Below are 19,454 nucleotides of genomic sequence, written 5' to 3'. Positions count from 1 at the left end.
TATAGCAAAAAAAAAAAAAAAAAAAAAAAAAAAAAAAAAAAAAAAAACCCTCACAAAAAAAAAAAAAAAAAAAAAAGTGTGAATGAGCTGCTGGGCCTAGGCTGAACTGTGAGCTGTCGGGGGCCCATCAGCCTCACCTTCCTGCCCTCTGCAGGGAACCTCCCCGCCTCCCCGCCTGGCGGAGTTACCGGCTATCCTCCTGGGAAAAGACCTGTGAGGAGGAGGGCGCCAGCCTCTGCAGCCCTGCACAGGGCCTGGGGGGCTGTATCTCAGGTCTGACTGCGCGTCAGAGGCTGCCTTAGGTGGCTGTCAGGCAGCAGAGAGGAGCTGCATTTCCCGCCGGGTCTGTGCAATACCCGTGTCTAATGTTTAACCGCCACGCCAGGCTGCCTCCTCGAATAAGGCAGAACTCACTTCTGTGTGTGTGAATAGTGTAAACCGTTGCCCTAGTGCTGTCCCAGGGCCGACCCGGGCTCACGCCTCACCATTCCTACCTGCCAAGAAAAATTACTCTGAGAAAGGTGCCCTCCCACCATGTCTGCACCTTTCCCTGGCGCCCTGCGCCACCTGGTGGCCATTTCTAAAATAGACCGGGGTTGCTGACGACAGCTCTGAAAGGCTGGGGTGAGTCCATGTAAGAGCAAAATTCTCAATATTCTCAACACCAAAGTTTTCATTCCAGTCTATGTTCCTCTCTAAGGCCCCAGGGATCATCAGTGGCCAATGGGAAAAACAGAAATGGATCCCATTCCACTGTGGGATCTTGGTCTGTCACTGCTGCTTTCTGGGCTCAGGGTCCCCCTCTGTGAAAGGACAGGAGGGGCTTAGCCCCTACTAGCTCTGACATCCTAGGATCCACGCCTAAAGCGAGTCTCCCTCCTCTCCTAGCACGACGGCCAGAATGCAAGCTGCTTGTTCGGGACTGTATTGATAGAAGCAAGGCGTAGTGGTTAAAGTCCTGGACTCCCACATGGCCGGCTGTGGTTCGAGTCCCCAACATGACGACTTGTTTTCTCACTTTCCCTCTCTCTCTGTCTCCTTTGATCAAGTTAAAAAATAATAATAATAAGTCCTGGAACTGGTGGCTTGCTTTCTCACTTTCCCTCTGTCTTTCTGTCTCTTTGATCATACTGTAAAATAATAATAATCATAAATAAAGTTAAATAATTCTGAAAACAAAGACAAGATAAAACAAAACAAAAAACTGGAAGCACTGTAGGTGCAGTGAGGGGTGATAATCCTCCTCGCTGTGTCTGTAGTCCTGTGTTCCACTGGGGGGTCAGACCTCTGAGCGGGACATGGAGAAAGCGTAACTCATCATAGGAGGTCAGCGAGCTGACTGGGAGGGGAGCCTCAGGCCATATTTTATGGGGAGTATTGCGGCTCCTTCAACTGGTATAAAAAGACTCAAGGGCTACGTGTGTTTGCCTTCGGGAGGGCGTCTGGGAAAGAGGGCTTGGAGAACTAGGAGCCAGGGGCTGCCACTTCGAGGAAAGAGCTTTCCTCCCCTGAACCATGGCAGCCTTCAGTCTGAGCTGGACAAATACAGCTCTGTGTTTGAGCCCAGTCTGTCTGTAACTAGCTTTGCAATCCTGGCAAACTCCTTCTCCACTTTAAGCTGTCTTCTCAAGTACAGATAGAATGGATAAAACGTGGAACGCCCCGGACTGTCACGAGGATTGGATGATATGAGGTGTTGCTGTTTAGTTGTTGTTTTTCTCCCTACAGGGTGTACAATCACTGGGGAGAGAGAGAGAGAGCCCACCCAGAAGGACAGCCGTGCTGCAGTCTCTTCTCCTCCATTCTCCTCTTGGGATTTGGGCACACGCACTCGCACTGCAGCCGCCAGATCCAGGACTTGAACTGCACAGTTGGCCATGTGAGATCCAGCCTCCTTAACCACCATACCACCTGCTGGTACAATGTTTTTGTTGTTGTTGTTGTTGTTGTTTAATTTACCAGAGGGTGCATGCACTTGCTGGAGAGAGACTAGGAGGGTACAGAGGGTGGACAAGAAAGCACCCCACATGGGGCCTGGCCACGCCACCATTTCTTCTCCATTTCTCCTTCCTTTTGGGGTGCTGGGCATGCATGCACATGTGTCTGACATGTTTTCCAAACCACTGAGTTCGAGACTTGAGCCACATGGTTAGCCATGTAGGATCCAGCCACTTTAACCACCAGGCCACAGATTGGCCCATAATGCATTGTTAAAGTGCCTGGGGCAAGGCCTAGCACCTGGCTAGTGCCGAGTTAGTGCGGTTATGGCTAAAGAACTGGAAAGGCGAACACCCCGTCACGGGCTGCACAGGATGGAGGATACCTGCTGGGCGTGTGGAGGAGGAAGCAGCTGCTAAGTGTGGCCGGGGGAGCCGGCGGCGTGGGCTGGCAGCTAGAGGAGCTGGCCTGTGGGCACGTGCCTAGATGAGAATCCTGCCTTTGCTATTCAGGTGCAGGGGTGCCTCGGGCCAAGTATTTAACCATTCTGAGCTTCATCTGCTCAGCTGCACAGCGGGGACCCAGTAGGCCTAGGTCACCAAGTTGTCGGAGGTTAAGGAAGCAAAGCAATGGAGACGCGGGAGCTGCTTCCTGACATTAATATAATAGTCTGGGTTGTCCTGAGTGACCTTGAAGTCCCCTCCCGTGTGATGTCCTCCAGGAATGGAGTCCCTGCTCCGGTCCTTGGCAGCTAAATACGGGGGCCTTGGCAAAGCAGGTAGATGCACTTCCCTGGACCCAGAAGAGGAGGGCTGCTTCAACTGCTCCTTGCCCGTGGCAGTGTAGGAGGGCACTGTCCTCCTCCTTCCTCCCACGCCACCCCGTCCTGAGACAGGAGGGTCTCTGATGGCACTGCAGGAACTGTAGGGCCAGGGCACAGGATGGGGTGCAGGACAGGTGAGGCAGAGGACTAGCTGTCTGGCTTTCTAATCTGCTCCATGCCCTTCGGTCCCCAGCGAACTCTGAGTCCTGTGAAGGGGCCCGTTGCTCTGGGGTGGACAGCCCTTAGCCGATAGCGTGGGAGACTCAGGGGTTGTCAACTGCTGGCCCATGGCCAGCTCTGCTCACAGCCTTGGCTTGTGGTCTGCATAATTGCAAGGTTTTTGTTGTTGTTGCTCATTTTAATTACTAAATTAATCATGAGTAAACTGTGGCCCGGCCTCATTCAATAATCTCCCCTAGTTTTGAATGCTAGTGTCAGTACAGTACCAGGACCCAGCCACCCAAGGGTGGCTTTTTTTTTTTTTAGAGAGAGATTTTTGCTATAGGGCATGTGTGCTTGCTAGAGAGACAGAGAGACAGAAAGCGAGAAATCAGCTCCCAGGGCGGATGGCCACACTGCAGCCCCTTCTCCTCCATTCTCCTCTTATGATCTTGGGCATGCCCACACTTGCACCCAGCATGATTCAAACCACCGGGTCCAGGACTCGAACCGCAGTCGACTATATGGGAGTCCAGCAACGTAACCATTACACCATCTGCTGGGCCCAAGGCTGCATTACTTGGGACCACCTGGTGCAGAAGAACCGAGGCACCGGACATGGAGCAGGAGAGTGGAAAAACTGGGACGAGCAGCCAGGCTCTCTGATCCCCGACTTGTGCTTTTTTCACTACTCTACCCTGCCCCTCCCAGCCACAGGTCATTCTGGCTCTGGCCACACTCGCTGGGGGTTAGGAGCAGGGATTCAGACCAGCCCTTGGCCTGGTGCTTGAGGCATCTGGATCCCACACAGCTGACCACATGGTCTGAGTCCCAGAGTTAGAGACTTGAAAAACATGCAGGGCATATATGCATGCGTGCCCCAGGCCCCAGGAGCTGGGATGGAGAGGGGACTACAGTGTGACCACGCTCCAGGGAGACTGCTTTCTGCTTTTCCCACTCTCTTTCTCTCATGTGCCCTCTGACAAATAAAAAAAAAAAAAAAAGAGTGTGCATTCTGGGGTGCAACTGTCTGGCTCTGATTCTGGCCCCACCACTTGCAAGCAATGTGACACTGAGCAAATCGATTCCACTTCCTGGGCTCGCACGCCCTCCCAGAGGACGGTACCTGGGCCAGCTTCGTGGGTTAGCCGAGTCCGTGCTCAGGGCAGGCGGAGGCAGTGCCTGGCACACAGTGAGAGCTCCATAAAGGCGAGGCGCTGTTACCGTCGCTCGAGCGCTGGCTGTCTGCCAGGTCGCAAGACTTCAAAGATCAGTGAGTCCCCGCGGGGCACACGGTCTGATGAGGGGTCACAGGGACGCATGCCACAAAGCAGCCTGGCTGTGCAGGCAAGAGGGGGCGGTCACTCGTACGTGCCACCTGTCCAGGCTGCAGGGCTGGCGCTTGGAGTCACCTCTGGATCCGGGACCTGCTGCCGTTTGAATGGACCTGCGCTTCTGTGAACAAGGCACAGGAATGGCTGCAGGGCTGCCCTGCGGGGCCGCCACACTCACCTGCAGCGGCGGTTAGAGAGCCCTGTGCCAGGGCCAGCAGGAGGCGAGGTGGTTACGGCGACTGAACTCCCCCATGGCAGACGGTGGTTCAAGTTCCAGACTCGTTGGCTTGAAAATCATGCCGGGCATGTGTGACCAAAATCCCAGAAGGAGGATGGAGGAGAAGGGATTCCAGCATGGCCATCTCCCCTGGGGGGTGATTTCTCACTTTCCCTTTCTGTTTCTTTCTGGCAAGCGCACGTGCCTATAGCAAAAACCTAAAAAGAAAAAAAAAAGGAGTCCTGTGCTAAACAAGGCCCCGTCCTCCCCAGTGTCATCGCCAGCATGCTGTGTCTGGGACCAGCAGATGGCACAATGGGTACATTGCTGGACTCTCACCTAGTCGACCACGGTTCGAGTCCCAGCCCAGTGGCTTTAAACTCACATGGCGCACTTGTGTATATACCCAAGATCCCGAGAGGAAATCGAAGGAGAGGCCACCTCCTGTGCGGGGTGATTTCTCACTTTCTGTCTGTCTCTCTGGCAAGCGCACATGCCCTAGAGCAAAAACCTCTCTAAAAAGAGGGCATGACAGGAATGGGGAGGAGAAAGAGGAGGAAGTCCTCTACGGTCATGGAAACAAGTTTGTTTATTTGCTATGGGGCATGTGTGCTCCCCAGAGAGGGAGAAAGTGATGAAGCACCCCCTGGGGGGACGGCCACACCGCAATCCCTCCTCTTCTGCTCTCCTCTTGGGATTTTGCACACACACACATAACGTGCATGTCTTTCTTTCATTTTTTCTCTTTGGAGAGGTTTTAGGGCGCGTGTGCTCGCCAGAAAGACAGAGAGAGACAGAGACAGAAAGCAAGAAATCACCCCCCAGCGGGGGTGGCCACACCACAATCCCTTCTCCATTCTCTTGGGATCTTGGGCATGCACGCACACGCGCCCGGCGTGAGTTTAAGCCACCAGGTCTGGGACTCGAACCACGGTCGACTACATGGGAGTCCAGCGACATAGCCATTATGCTAATTGCTGGTCCTGTCATACATATTTTTCAAGCTACCAGGTGTGGGACTTAAATCATACAGTTAGCCACGTGGAATCCAACTGCCTTAACAACCAGGCCACCTGCTGGCCCAGACAAATCTATTTTTAATTTAATCATGATGGGGCCTAACGAGTTCCGTGCCCCAGAACCGGACAATTGTTCACTATTATGTCAGCAAGGGCTAGACTGTGGCCCAGTGGTCAAATGCAATGCTCTGTGAGGCTGACCCTCAGGGGAAGGTTCCAGGTCCATGCCTGGACACCTCCCCGAGTATGTATCACACGCTCACGCCTGTGACCCGGGGCTGCTGAGGCCGGGGGCGGTTCACAGTGTGAAGACTCTGAGGGGTGCTGTCTCTGTCTCCTCTGTGCATGGGAGAAGTAAATAAGCTTAAACAAGACAAAACACCTGTGAATTTTTTTTGTGGCATGGTAGTTAAGGAGGCTGGATCCCACATGGCTGACTGCGTGGTTTGAGTCCTGGGTCTGGTGGGTTCAGAAACACTCCAGGCACATGTGTGGGCCCAAAATCCTGAGAGGAGAATGAAGAAGGGACTGCAGCATGGCCATCCTCTCTAGGGGTGTGTTCTCATTTTTCCTCGTTTTGTCTCTCTCCAGCAAGCACATGCAACTTAAAGCAATTTTTTAAACTTTATTTTTTAAAAGAATTATTTTTAAATTTTATTATTATTTTTAAAAATTGCTATAGGGTATGTGTACTCGCCAGAGAGAGAGACAGCGGGGGAAAGAGAGAAAGCAAGCTGCCAGGCCTAGGACTTGGACTGCGGTCAGCCACGTGGGAGTCTAGTGCCTCCACCATGCCACCTGCTGGCCCCTGTAGTCAATTTTAAAAGAACTTGTAAAGAATACTATTATCTTTACAAGTTATATAATATAACATTGGGACCGGCAGATGGCATAATGGTTACATCACTGGATTCCCATGTAGTCAACCGTGGTTCGAGTCCTGGACCAGGTGGCTTAAAACTCATGCCAGGTTCGTGTGCGTGCGTGCCCAAGATCCCGGGAGGAGAATGGAGAAGGGATTGCAACATGGCCATCCCCCCTTGGGGGTGATTTCTCGCTTTCTGTCTCTGTCTCTGTCTCTCCAGTGAGCACATGTGCCCTATAGCAAAAATCCTCTCAAAAATTATTATTCATTCATAATAACCAAAAAGTGGCAATAATCCAATGTTCATCAACGGATGGATGGGTAAATAAAACGTAGAGTAGCTGCACAGTAGAGTATTAGCCTGGCAATAAGAAGAGATATTGTGGGGCCAGCAGGTGGTATGGTGGTTAAAGTACTGGACTCCCACACTGTCAGCCACGGTTCAAATCTCAGACCTGGAGGCTTGCTTTCTCACTTTCCCTCTATTTGTCTCTCTCTGGTGAGCACATGTGCCTTATAGCAAACGTAAATACAAAAGAAATAAAATACTTTTTAAAAGTCTTTTAAAAAAAGATAGTACTGGGACCAGCAGTTAGCGTAATAGCTATGTCGCTGGACTCCCACGTAGTCGACCATGGCTCGAGTCCTGGACCCGGTGGCTTAAACTCACGCCGGGCGCATGTGCGTGCGTGCCCAAGATCCCGAGAGGAGAATGGAGGAGAAGGGATTGCGGCGTGGCCATCCCCCTGGGGAGTGATTTCTCGCTTTCTGTCTCTCTCTGTCTGTCTGGTGAGCGCACGCGCCCTATAGCCAAAACCTCTCCAAAAAGAAGATCCTACTGACACATGGATGAACCATAAAAATGTGACGCTAAGTGAGAAGAGGCAGTAACACGGAGCCCCCGTGAACATGACTCCACTTACACGGCTATCCCGCCCAGGCCGGTAACACGGAGCCCCTGTGACCGTGGTCCCACTTACACGGATATCCCGCCCAGGCCGGTAACACGGAGCCCCGTGACCGTGACCCCACTTACACGGATATCCCGCCCAGGCCGGTAACACGGAGCCCCCGTGACCGTGACCCCATTTACACGGATATCCCGCCCAGGCCGGTAACACGGAGCCCCCGTGACTGTGACCCCACTTATATGGATATCCCGCCCAGGCCGGTAACATGGAGCCCCGTGATTGTGACCCCACTTACACAGATATCCTGCCCAGGCCAGTAACACGAAGCCCCGTGACCGTGACCCCACTTACACGGATATCCCACTCAGGCCAGTAACACGGAGCCCCGTGACCATGACCCCACTTACACAGATATCCCGCCCAGGCCAGTAACACGAAGCCCCGTGACCGTGACCCCACTTACACGGATATCCCACTCAGGCCAGTAACACGGAGCCCCGTGACCGTGACCCCACTTACACGGATATCCAGCCAGGCCGCTCTAGAGACAGAAAGCGCGTTAGTGGTGGCTGAGCATTGGGGCGTGACGGGTTGAAGTGCACGGTTATTTTTGGGGTGATAAAATGTTCTGATATTGAGTCACTCTGTGAATACACTAAAACCATTCAATTGCATGTGTTAAATGGGTGGATTTTATACATGGAATGATCTCAGTAAGTTGTTTAGTTTGTCACCTTTCCTCATTGGGAAAGGCTTCTGAGGTGACATTGTTCTTTGTAATTGGCTCGAAGCTCTCAGATAGTAACATGGCATTTTACCGTGCAAAGCCCTCTACAGTCTGGACCTCAATTGTCACAAAACCCCTATGGTTTAGATTCTGACGACCCCACTTGATAGGTGAAGAGACAGAAGCAGAGAGAAATTAGGTGACCCGCTGCGGGTCACACAGCTGATAGGTGGCAGGCCTGGGATTCAAGTCCCTGGTGTGTCTTAAAGCCTTTGCCCTTAACCAACGAACCATACCGTATGTCGCTTCTGTCCAGCCTCCAAATTCCTGCTCTGTCCCAGATCTGGAAGATGACCCAAAGCAAGACAGAGGATGTGGGGATGGACACACCCAAAATGAAGCCATGGGAAGGGCACCCCGGGTGCAGAGGGGAGCCATGGGCCTCCTGAGGGCTGCCCCCAATTCAGGATTCCCAGACTTCAGAGGCACAGAAGCCAGGAGGTACAGAGAGGTTCATTGTCAGAGACTCTGATACAGTAAGTCTGAGGTGGGGACCAGAAACCAATGTTAAGCTCCCTGGCGCCAGCAGGGGTGTGGTGGGCCCCACATGGATTACTGTGTGGTTCGAATCCTGGACCTGGTAGCTTGAAAAACATACTGGGTGTGTGCGTGCCCAAAATCCTGAGAGGAGAATGAAAGGGAAAGGATTGCGGTGTGGCCATTCCTCCAGGGGAGTGCTTTCTCACTACCCCACAAGCTCTCTGACTCTGGTGAGTGTACACTCCCTATAACAGACTGAAGAAAAGTCCTTGCATGGTCCCAATGTGGGTGGTCCAGGGACTACCCTGTGACATGCCCACTGCAACTTCCAGATCAGACAAGATCTGGGTAAGCTCCTGCCCCATCCTGGCTTCCCTCCTTTCCTTTTTCCTTTTGGAGAGATTTTTGCTGCATGGCGTGTGTGCTCGCCAGAGAGGTAGAAAGCAAGAAATCACCCCCCAGGGAGGATGGCTACACCACAGTCCAATCGCTTCCGTTTTCCTCCTGGGATTTTGGCATGCATGAATACCCTCCTGGCATGCGTTTCAAGCCTCTGGATCTGGGACTCAAATCGCAGTCAGCCATGTGGGAGTCCAGTGCTTTAACTACTATGCCACCTGCTGGCTCCAATATCCCTAATTTCTAGTTGAAGAATGAGGCAAACAGGGGTCAAGAAACACGCCCAAGGTCACTGAGCTAGAAGCCAGCAGTCCTCAGGTCTGCACCGAGCGAGCAGGTCCCGAGCGCAGCGCCATGCTTACTGACATCCGCTGCTGAGAATAGCAAGTGCCAGAGCCAGGCACAGGGCCCGATCTGCTCCAAAACCGTGGGAGCCTGAACTGAGTTGAACGCCTTCTGCCCCCGGAGAGAGGGACGGAGAGAAATCACACAAAGACTTCGCGGCCCATGATGTCTCATGCTTTTTATTTGATAAGACTCAACATCTTAAGCTCTCTAATGAGAACAGGATGTAAAAAAATAATTCAGAAAAAAATTCAGAATGTCGTCCTACTCAAAGCGTGGTGGGTGCACGGCCTGTCCACCTGCGTCGATGATCATGGATTTTCACTTCAGAACATGAAGTGGCGCAAGGAGACAGGAGACGGGCGTGTGCAGGTGGGTGATCTGGTCCCAGACGTCTCGCTCGCCTGCCCCTGGCTTTGGAACATCTCTCCAAGTCACTCAGTATCACTGGCACCTCAAAGACTCTCCCCCGCGTGGACGACTGGGAGAGAATCCACGTAGGGAGGACTCAATGAAAGAAGCCCGTGGGTATTATTTTCTAATTAAGGTGCCACATGGAAGGAAGCCCCGCCAGCCTAGCTCCAAATGATCTTTCAATTCAGGTCCTTAATCTCGCCCACCTTCCTTTGAGCACCATCCCAACCTCAGGTAGACCAGAAAGCCTTCTCTTCGAGCCCGAGGCTTTTCTGCCAAGCCAGATGGCTTCTGACCTGGACTGAACCAATGGGACTCCTGCGGGTCCGTTTCTCCCAGCAGGAGAACTGTGAAAATGGTACACTATGTGCAGTCTTTCGTCCTGTTCCCTGTCACACAGCTGCCCAGCTTTCAGTGGCTCAGAAGTTGAGAAGACAGCAGGGGAAAAAACACAGAACCATTCTGCAGACCAAACCAAGACCCAAGATACTAGGACACAAAAGATAACAAGGTCATCACCCAATAGGCCTAGGAGGCTTTCCGGAAATGGACAACCTTCTGAAATGCCAGCCGGAACTCTTCATTAAACACAGTGTAGATGATTGGGTTGATGAGGGAGTTCAGGTAGCCTAGCCAAGTGAAGAAGTCAAAGAGAGCCGGGTGGATCCAGCAGGAGTCCCGGCAGATAGGGAGGACCAGAGATGCCACAAAAAAGGGCAGCCAGCAGATGATGAAGGCCCCCAGGATGATCCCCAGGGTTTTAGTGGCCTTCCTTTCTCGAGCAGCAGAGATCCTCTTGCGTTCTAGGACACTATCAGCAAGCTTGATCCTCACATGGTTGAAAAAGAGAGGAGAGCCGGCCGAGTGAGGGTGTCCCTCGTGGAGGCTGGGATTGAGCGAGGAGAGAGAGGACCCTGCGGAGCCGGTGATGAGGTGGGCGGTGGTGAAGCGCTTCCCGTAGAGTGAGGGCGGGTTCAGGATGCGGTTCCGGGCCGCCCTGTAGATCCGGCCGTACAGGATGATGAGCAGCACAGATGGGATGTAGAAGGCCCCGCAGGTGGAGTAGATGGTGTAGGAGATCTGAGAGGTGTTCACCAGGCAGTCGGACATCTCCTCGCTGGCTTTAGCCTGCCGCCAGAAGAGGGGTGGGATGGAGATGCAAATGGAGATGGCCCAGACAGCGGCGATCATGGCGGCCGCGTGGCCAGCCGTCCGGCGCTTACTGTACTCCAGGGCATCGGTGATGGCCCAGTACCTGTCCAGAGCGATGACACAGAGGTGCAGGATGGAGGCCGTGCAGCACGTGATGTCAGAGGACAGCCAGATGTCACACAGGACTTGGCCAAAGTTCCAGGTGTGGGTGGTGGTATATGCGATGCTGATGGGCATGACCAAGATGGAGACCAAAAGGTCTGTTGTGGCCAAGGAGCCAATAAGGTAGTTGGCAGGGGTGTGGAGCTTCCTGGTGAGCAAGATGGTGGTGAGCACAAAGGCGTTGGAGAACACCGTGGCCAGCGTGATGATGGAAAGGACCACGGCGAGGGAGATCTTGAGCGCCTGGAGAGTCCCCGGGTCCCAAGCCTCAGGAGTTTCTGTCGTGTTCAGGGATCTGTTGGAGGCCTCCTGGGGAAGGCCTTCTGCTGATTGGTTCAGTGGGGACATGCTAAGTGGCTCTCTCTTCCCAGACCTCCACGTACAGGGCTCCTTCTTTCACAGTTGTCCTGGCTGCATAACAGTGTCATCTTCCTTCTTGCGGGCAGGAGCCATACATGGGAACGGTCGCAGAGAAGGGGTCACGAGACGGGACTATTTAAAGAACATGCAGGCAACTGCCAGCTGGGAGTGAAGGGTCCTTCCTGAATCAGATGACCCCCCAGGTGTCTCGCTCCTCCGGAACTCTGGCCAGCAGATGGTGGAGCCCAGGGGACACATGCTGAGTTTGCTAGACGATGATCAGGGTATCGCACCACTGTGGGCAGCCATCTGGGATTCTTGCCTTTGACGCTGTGGCTCTATGCAGAGCTGGAGACATCAGTGTGTTGAATGGGAACTTCAGCATCTCCCCCATCCTTACTGAGAAGATTCTGGACTTCAGGTTGCCCCTGGGGAGACTGTAAAAACTAGAGATGAAAAGAAGGACACACTGATTCAGAGAAGTGTTCCAGTCAACAGCTCAGTTTCCCAGCTCCATCTTGGCACACCAGCAGGTGAGGCGTTTCCCTTGGTTCCGGTTCCACTGAACGCCTTGAGTCTGAACAGACAAAACATCCTGGTTACCAAGGCTCAAAGAATGCATGAGGCGGGAGAAGATAAAACAGGCGGGTCACTGTGGGTTCACAGGAGGGACACATGGTCAGAAGCTCCGGCTGAAGCTTAAAAAAGAAAAAAAAAAAGTGGAGTTAAGTTCTAGAAGGACAATTGAGAAGGCTGAAATTAACTGTAAGGTTAAAAGGACAGTGCCTATGGTTGGCAGTGGTTGGGGAAGGTGATGTGTCCCACCCCGTGGTTCCCAGAGGGGACGAAGTATTGCAGCAGCAGGAAGCACCCCAGGTTTGTTCTAAGTACGTGAAATCAGCTCTGTCATCAGAAAGCATCGTTCTATTTATTCAGCGACAATTGAAACTAAACAAAACTCTGTGTGTTGGGGCGGGGGGTGGGAAACACTAAATTGTTCATGTATTTCTCTAGTATGTGTATTTGTAGGGGGGATGACTTTTCTTGTATTCATTTGAATTTTTCAAATTTCTGAGACCGAGCAAAAAAATAATCACAAGCAAAAACAAAAACACCTCTTTGTTAAGCAAATAAATCAACTACAGAAATAAAAACCCTGAGTATTTTTCATGGTGGACGCTCATATCCAGACAAAACATTTGACTTTCCAAATGGAAACTAAAAATCTGGCCACACACACGCATACGCACACACGCGCACACACACACACATATGCACACACACACAGATTTAAAAAAATTATTATTTAGGGACCAGCAGGTGGTGTGGTAGTTAAGGCCCTGGACTCCCACATGGCCAAGCACAGTTTAAGTCCCGGACCCAGTGGCTTGAAACTTACACCAGGTGCATGTGCATGTGTGCATGCCCAAAATCCAAAGAGGAGAATGGAAAAGAAGGGATTGTGGTGTGGCCATCCCCCCCGGGTGGTGATTTCTCACTTTCTGTCTCTCTGGCTAGCACACATGCCACATAGCAAAAATGTCTCAAACAAATTAAATAATAATTATTTATTTATTTTGCATTTTTGCTGTAGGGTGTGCGCACTCATTGGAGAGAGAGAGAGAAAGCACCCCCAGGGGGTATGGCCATGCTGCAATCCTTTCTCCTCCATTTTCCTCTGAGGATTTTAGGCATGCACATACAAATGCCTGGCGTGTTTTTCAAGTCAGTGGGTCTGGGACTCAAACTGCAGTCAGCCAGGTGGGACCCAGCCACCTTAACCTCCATGTCACTGCTGGTCTCTACCGCATCATTCTTAAGAGCCACATCTTATTCTACTAGTGGCTACCCTTAGGGGAAGGCTATCACAGCCCAAGTTGGGGGAACTGAAGCTTTGGTGGCTGGAAAGGCCAGGGCAAAGGCCCAGAGGTCAGAAAGTACAAGGCCTGATCAGAAGATGACAAAACCCCAGCTAGCAGAAGCGCAGAGAGCAGAGAGAGAGTAGAGCGTAGGAGATGAGGCTCAGGAGCAAGGCAAGGTTGGGACTGGGGCAAGTGGGGCTCCGTCCCAGCCTTCCTGAACCATCTTGGGCAAGTCCCTTCCTTTTCTGAGTCTCAGATTTCTTCCAGCAGTGGCCAACCTGCCGGCTTCCCAGGACTGCAGTGGGTTTCCGCCACTCCTGGCCTGGCCAGCCCTTGGTAGACGCGTGAAGCCGAGAGGTTATCTGCTCCCTTTCCCCAAGGCTCTGCTCAGGGCTTTCTGAAGGGTCTTCCCGTGTCTATTGATGGACTAATTTGTAAAACATTAAGCTAAACTTGAAATGGATTGATCTCCCACTCACTCTCCAAACTCATGGGTGCTTCATCTTAAAAAAATCTATACCTATATCTATATCATCTATCTACCTACCTACCTATCTATCTATCATCTATCTATCTCTATCTATCTGCCTTCCTGGGAGCCAGATGGTCATGCAACAGTCAAATGTGATACTCTGTGAGGTTGACCCACATGGGAAGGTTCTGGGTTTGTGTCCAGAAACCTCCCTGAATACACTGGGCATGCATGTGCCCACGATACAGGGCTGGCTGAGGCTGGGGGTGGATTGTGGCACTGTGACCCTACTGGGTGCTGTCTCTTTTGCTCATGGAACAACTAAATAAATAAGCTTAAAAAAATCTGCCTGGGGCCAGCAGGTGGCATGGTAGTTAAGGCATTAGACTCCCACGTGACTGACCACAGTTCAAATCCTAGACCTAGCGACTTGCTTTCTCACTTTCCTCCCTTTCCCTCTCTGTCTCTCTGATGAGTGCACATGCCCTGTAGCAAATTAATAATAATGATGATGATGATAAATAAAAATAAATAATTCTCTTAAAAAATCTGCCTGGAGGAGAAAAAGCTTCAATTTCAGAAAGCAAACCTGAGTCACCAACTCAAAAACACACTCCCAAGTCTGAAGGACATTAGCACACTGTCTTCTGAGCTCTTGCTGTGTTCCAGGTACTGGGCTAGCCCTGGGGCTAAGAGCACCCACCTGCAATGGAGGCTATCCAGCCCCCACCTTACTGATGAGCCAACAGATGCTCAGAGAGGTGATGTCAGCTGCCCAAGGTCACCTGTCTGGAAATGGAAGAACTGGGTCCAGAGCGCATACTGCCCGATTCGGGACAAAGCACCTAAGGACACGTGCTTCCAGGAGGAAGTCTGTTTGGAACCCTCTTCCCTGAGTGGTCACAGATGGAAATGAGGGTCCCTCCTGCACCTACTCATCCCAGGCTCTACCTGGAAAATCTCCAGCTGAGTTTTCTTCCCACTGGTTCCCACAGAAAATGTGAAGTTGAGGTGGACTATCTGGAATTTTCTTCCCTCCAAACATCCTGGAGAGTGAGGTGCCATCCTTTCCCACGGGAGGCTGGTGTGCTGGCTCCCCAAATCATGCAGTCCTGGGTTCCGGGCACTCCAGTGACTTCATTTCGGTGCAAGGCCTGGGCTCAGAAAGCCCAACGGGCTGAGTGAGCGAGCCTCCTCCCCTTGATGGCAGCTTGGGACAGAGTGGATGGCCTTGGTCAGGAGGGCTGGGCTGGAGCTTTGCAGGTGGCTGTGGGTTTCTGGGGCCCTCTCCTCTCCTGCCATCTGTGCTTCCCCATCCTGAACAGTGGGGAGACTTTCCATAATCTGTCTTTGGAGAACGTGAGCTATAGTTCTCTCATCACACCTCGAGTAAAAAATTAAACATTAAAAATGACAGAGACCAGCAGATGGCAAAATGGTTACATCACTGGACTCCCATGTAGTACCGTAGTATGAGTCCCAGACCCGGTTGCTTAAAACTCATGCCAGGCACGTGTGCGTGCGTGCTCAAGATCTCAAGAGTAGAAAGGAAGAGAAGGGATTGCAGTTGGCCATTTACCCTAGGTGGGGCAGTGATTTCTTGGATTATGGTGGCCATTTCCCCTAGGGGGTGATTTCTCACTTTCCGTCTCTCTGTCTTTCCAGTGAGTACACACACCCCCTAGTACTCTCCAAAAAAGAAAAAAATCAAAATGACACTGAGATCCCATTTTCACCCAAGGAGATAGGTGCATATTAATTATTCTCATTATTATTATTATTTTAGTTTTTGCTATAGGGCACATGCACTTGTCACAGAGAGACAGAGAGAAACAACAAATGAGACAGAGAGAAAAAGAAAATGCGAAATGACCCTAGTGGGGGACACCCAAGCCGCAATCCCCTCTCTTCCATTCTTCTCTTGGAGTGTTGGGTGTGTACACGCACCTGGCCTGTCTTCAAGCCTCTGGGTCCTGGACTTGAACTGTGGAGATGGCCATGTGGAATCCAGCGCCTTAACCCTCACGCCAACTGCTGGCCCCGATAGGTGAATATACGTATACTTTTTAGTTTGTTTGTTTGTTTGTTTTTGCCATAGGCATGTACACTCCCAGAGAGACAGAGAGGAAATGGGGTGGAGGGGGCGGGGACGGCTACACCATAACCCCTTCTCCTCTCGGAATTTTAGGCACACAGGCACAGACACCCAGTGTGATTCTTAAGCCGCTGGGTCCAGGATTTGAATCATGGTTAGTCATGTGGGACTCCAGTGCTTTAACTACCATGCCACCTGCTGGGCCTGACAGGTGGATATTTTCCAATCTGAACACGTCATCATTGGTAGTAAGATATGGCGCAGTAGGGATGATCACCTGCCCTGGCAGGGCATTCATCGGAGCACACAGTCAGGTGGTATTCCTACAGCTAAAGACGCGATGACTACCTGGTGACACAGACATTCCGTGCCTGGGTATGCGTGACAGAGAAATTCTTCTCTGTGTTTGCCAGCAGACAGGAACGAGAATAGCTTAGAAGCAACGATTAGAAAGCAAACACTTAGAAACGACGCCGTGTTCGTTGGCAGAGGAAGGGCGGCCCGTGTGAGTCCCCACCGAGTGCTACACACTCAGAAAGCACACGGAGCAAGCCCAGCTCACACGGCCGACCGGCGACGCGCGCAAGCAAGACCGAGTGCCAAAGTCAGGCACAGGCAAGACGGAACAGACCACTTAGAAAAATAAACACGTGGCAAGACCATAAGGAAACGCAGAGCAATAATGAATACAAGATTCAGGATAGCTCTCTCCTGGAGGGTAAAGGAAGTGGGAATGTAATCAGGGAGGGGCTTTACAGGGATCAAAGAAATTCTGTTCTTTAAGATGGTGGTGGGGACATGAGTATTTATTCATTAGTTTTTGTTTTTTTTTTTAAAGAATTATTAATTGGGACCAGCAGGTGGCATGGTAGTAAGGCTCAGGAATCCCATATGGCTGGGGCCTACAGGTGGCGTGGAGGGTAAGGTGCTGGACTCTCACATGGCTGACTGCAGTTTGAGTCCTGGACCTGACAGCTTCCCTCTCTCTCTCTCTCCCTTCCTCCCTCTCTGGTCAAAGCAAAATAAATCAATAAAGTTAAATAAAATAGTTCTTTGAAAAAATAAGGAATCCCACGTGGCTGACTGTGGTTCAAGTCCTGGACCTGGTGGCTTGCTCTCTCACCTTTCCCTTGGTCTCTCTGGTGCAAATATGTGTCCTGTAGTAAATTTAAATAATAATAATAACACATTAACAGTTTAAAAATGATTAATTTGGGGACCAGCTGTTGGCGTAATGGCTATGTTGCTGGACTCCCATGTGGTTAACCACGGTTTGAGTCACGGGCCCAGAGCCTTAAACTCACACCGGGGCGCGTGTGCGTGCGTGCCCAAGATCCCAAGGGGAGAATGGAGGAGAAGGGATTGCGGCATGGCCATCCCCCTGGGGGGTGATTTCTCACTTTCTGTCTCTCTGTCTCTCTCTGTCTTTCTGGTGAGCACACGTGCCCTGTAGCAAAAACCTCTCCAGAAAAAAAAAATTAATTTTATTATTATTATTATTATTCTTTTTGAATTTGCTATAGGGCACATGTGCTCGCCAGAGAGAGAAAGGAAAGTGAGAAAGCGAGCCACCAGGTCTGGAATTTGAACTGCAGCCATGTGGGAGTCCAGAGTCCTAACCACTACGCCACCTGCTGGTCCCTTATTGTTTTTGTTGTTGTTATTTTTGTTTTGTTTTTAGTTCCCAAGTTTTATTCGAATTCATACAAAATATTCAAGATAAATGAATTTTGATCCTCATCGTCCTCCTCTTCTTCATCCTGGCTAATCAGGAAATAAGGTAATTCGTAACTCCCTTTGCTGTTAGCAACTACGCGCAACCAATCACCTAGATTCTCCTTCGAGTATTTTTTGGTGAGATATTTCAAATACCTTTTGGAAACAGGCACCTCAGAAGTTACAGTGCTCTTGCCCTTGTTCCTTTCAATGGTTACAACACCTCCGCCAAGATTCCCAGCTTTTCCCTTCACTTTGATTCTCTCTTGGAGAAACTGCTCAAAATTGGCAGCACCCATGATTCCATCTTCTACAGAGTGGGCGCAGTCAAGCTCAAAATTCAGAACCTGCTTCTTTTTTTTTTTTTTTTTTTGGAGAGGTTTTCGCTATAGGACGTGTGCGCTCGCCAGACAGAGAGAGACATAGAGACAGAAAGCGAGAAATCACCCCCCAGCGGGATGGTCACACCTCAATCCCTTCTCCTCCATTCTCCTCTCGGGATCTTGGGCACGTAAGCACACACGCCTGGCGTGAGTTTTAAGCCACCGGGTCCGGGATGCGAACCGCGGTCAACTACGTGGGAGTCCAGCGACATAGCCATTACGCTAACTGCTGGTTCCCAAGAACCTGCTTCTTTTTTTGCCCCCCCCCTTCACCAAACCTTTTTCACAGGGGCCATGGTGGCAGTGGAGCCCCTTATTGTTTTTTAAAATAAATAATTCACTTAATGTTTTTATGTATCATTCTTCAATTTGACCAGAGAGAGACAGGGAGAGGGAGAGAGAAAAAAAGCCACTGGGTCTGGGACTTGAGCTGCAGTCAACCATGTGGGAGTCCAGCACCTTAACCACACACCACCTGTCGCTCCATGGTTTTGTTGTTGTTTTTCAAGCTTTTATTTTATTTATTATTATTGTTTTTTAAATTTTTGTTATAGGATGGGAGAGACAGAGAGAGAGAGAAAGTGAGAAATCAAGCCATCAGGTCTGGGACTCGAATTGCAATTGGCCATGTGGGAGTCCAGTGCCCTAACCACCACACCACCTGCTGGCCCCTACTGTTATTTTTTAATCTATACAAATGCTATAAAAACAAGGCATCTTCAAAAAGTTTTGGGAGGGACCAGCAGTTAGCGTAATGGCTATGTCGCTGGACTCCCACGTAGTCGACCGTGGTTCAAGTCCCGGACCCGGTGGCTTAAACTCACGCCGGGCGTGTGTGCGTGCGTGCCCAAGATCCCGAGAGGAGAGTGGAGGAGAAGGGATTGCGGCGTGGCCATCCCCCCTAGGGGGTGATTTCCTGCTTTCTGTCTCTCTGTCTCTGTCTGTCTGGCGAGCGCACACACCCTATAGCAAAAACCTCTCAAAAAAAAAAAAAAGTTTTGGGGAAATGCATATTATAGGGCGAAAAATCATGGAGTTCAAAATTTTTTGCACCAAAATAAACTCAGTTTCATTCCATTTTTTCCATAAACTTTGGAAAAAAGTTTATTTATAGGGACCAGCAGATGGCATAATGGCTACGTTGCTGGACTCCCATGTACTTGACCGTGATTTGAGTCCCAGACCCAGTCACTTAGACTCATGCCGGGTGCGTGTGCATGCGTGCCCAAGACCCCAAGAGGAGAATGGAGGAGAAGGGATTGTGCCGTGACCAACCCCACTGGGGAGTGATTTCTCACTTTCTGTCTCTCTGTCTCTCTCTGTCTTTCTGGCAAGCACACATGCCCTATAGCAAAAACCTCTCCCCCCCAAAAAATTAATTAATTTTAAAAATGTTTATTTATGAAGATCAGCGGATGGTGTCATGATTACATTGGACTCCACTCCCACGGAGTCGCAGTTTGAATCCCAGACCCAGTGACTTAAAACTCACGCCAGGGACGTGCGTGTGTGCCCAGGGCCCCAAAGGAGACTGGAGGAGAAGGGATGATTGTGTCATGGC

The 19,454-nt window shown here is 50.9% G+C and overlaps 1 protein-coding gene and 1 pseudogene across 1 annotated transcript; both read right to left on the bottom strand.

Annotated features, from left to right (window-relative positions):
- Nucleotides 1-9,438: 9,438 nt before the first annotated feature.
- On the bottom strand, nt 9,439-12,058 carry HTR1D (5-hydroxytryptamine receptor 1D). Its single transcript, XM_027770578.1, has one exon. The coding sequence runs from the start codon at nt 11,351-11,353 to the stop codon at nt 10,220-10,222; it is 1,134 nt and encodes a 377-aa protein (XP_027626379.1). The 5' UTR covers nt 11,354-12,058; the 3' UTR covers nt 9,439-10,219.
- A 5,427-nt stretch (nt 12,059-17,485) lies between these two features.
- Nucleotides 17,486-18,189, bottom strand: LOC102490839 (60S ribosomal protein L22 pseudogene; annotated as a pseudogene).
- Nucleotides 18,190-19,454: the final 1,265 nt, after the last annotated feature.

The sequence above is a fragment of the Tupaia chinensis genome, unplaced genomic scaffold (assembly GCF_000334495.1).
Source record: "Tupaia chinensis unplaced genomic scaffold, TupChi_1.0 Scaffold000146_1, whole genome shotgun sequence".
Classification (NCBI taxonomy): Eukaryota; Metazoa; Chordata; class Mammalia; order Scandentia; family Tupaiidae; genus Tupaia; species Tupaia belangeri.
This window is presented reverse-complemented; position numbering and strand designations above follow the sequence as displayed.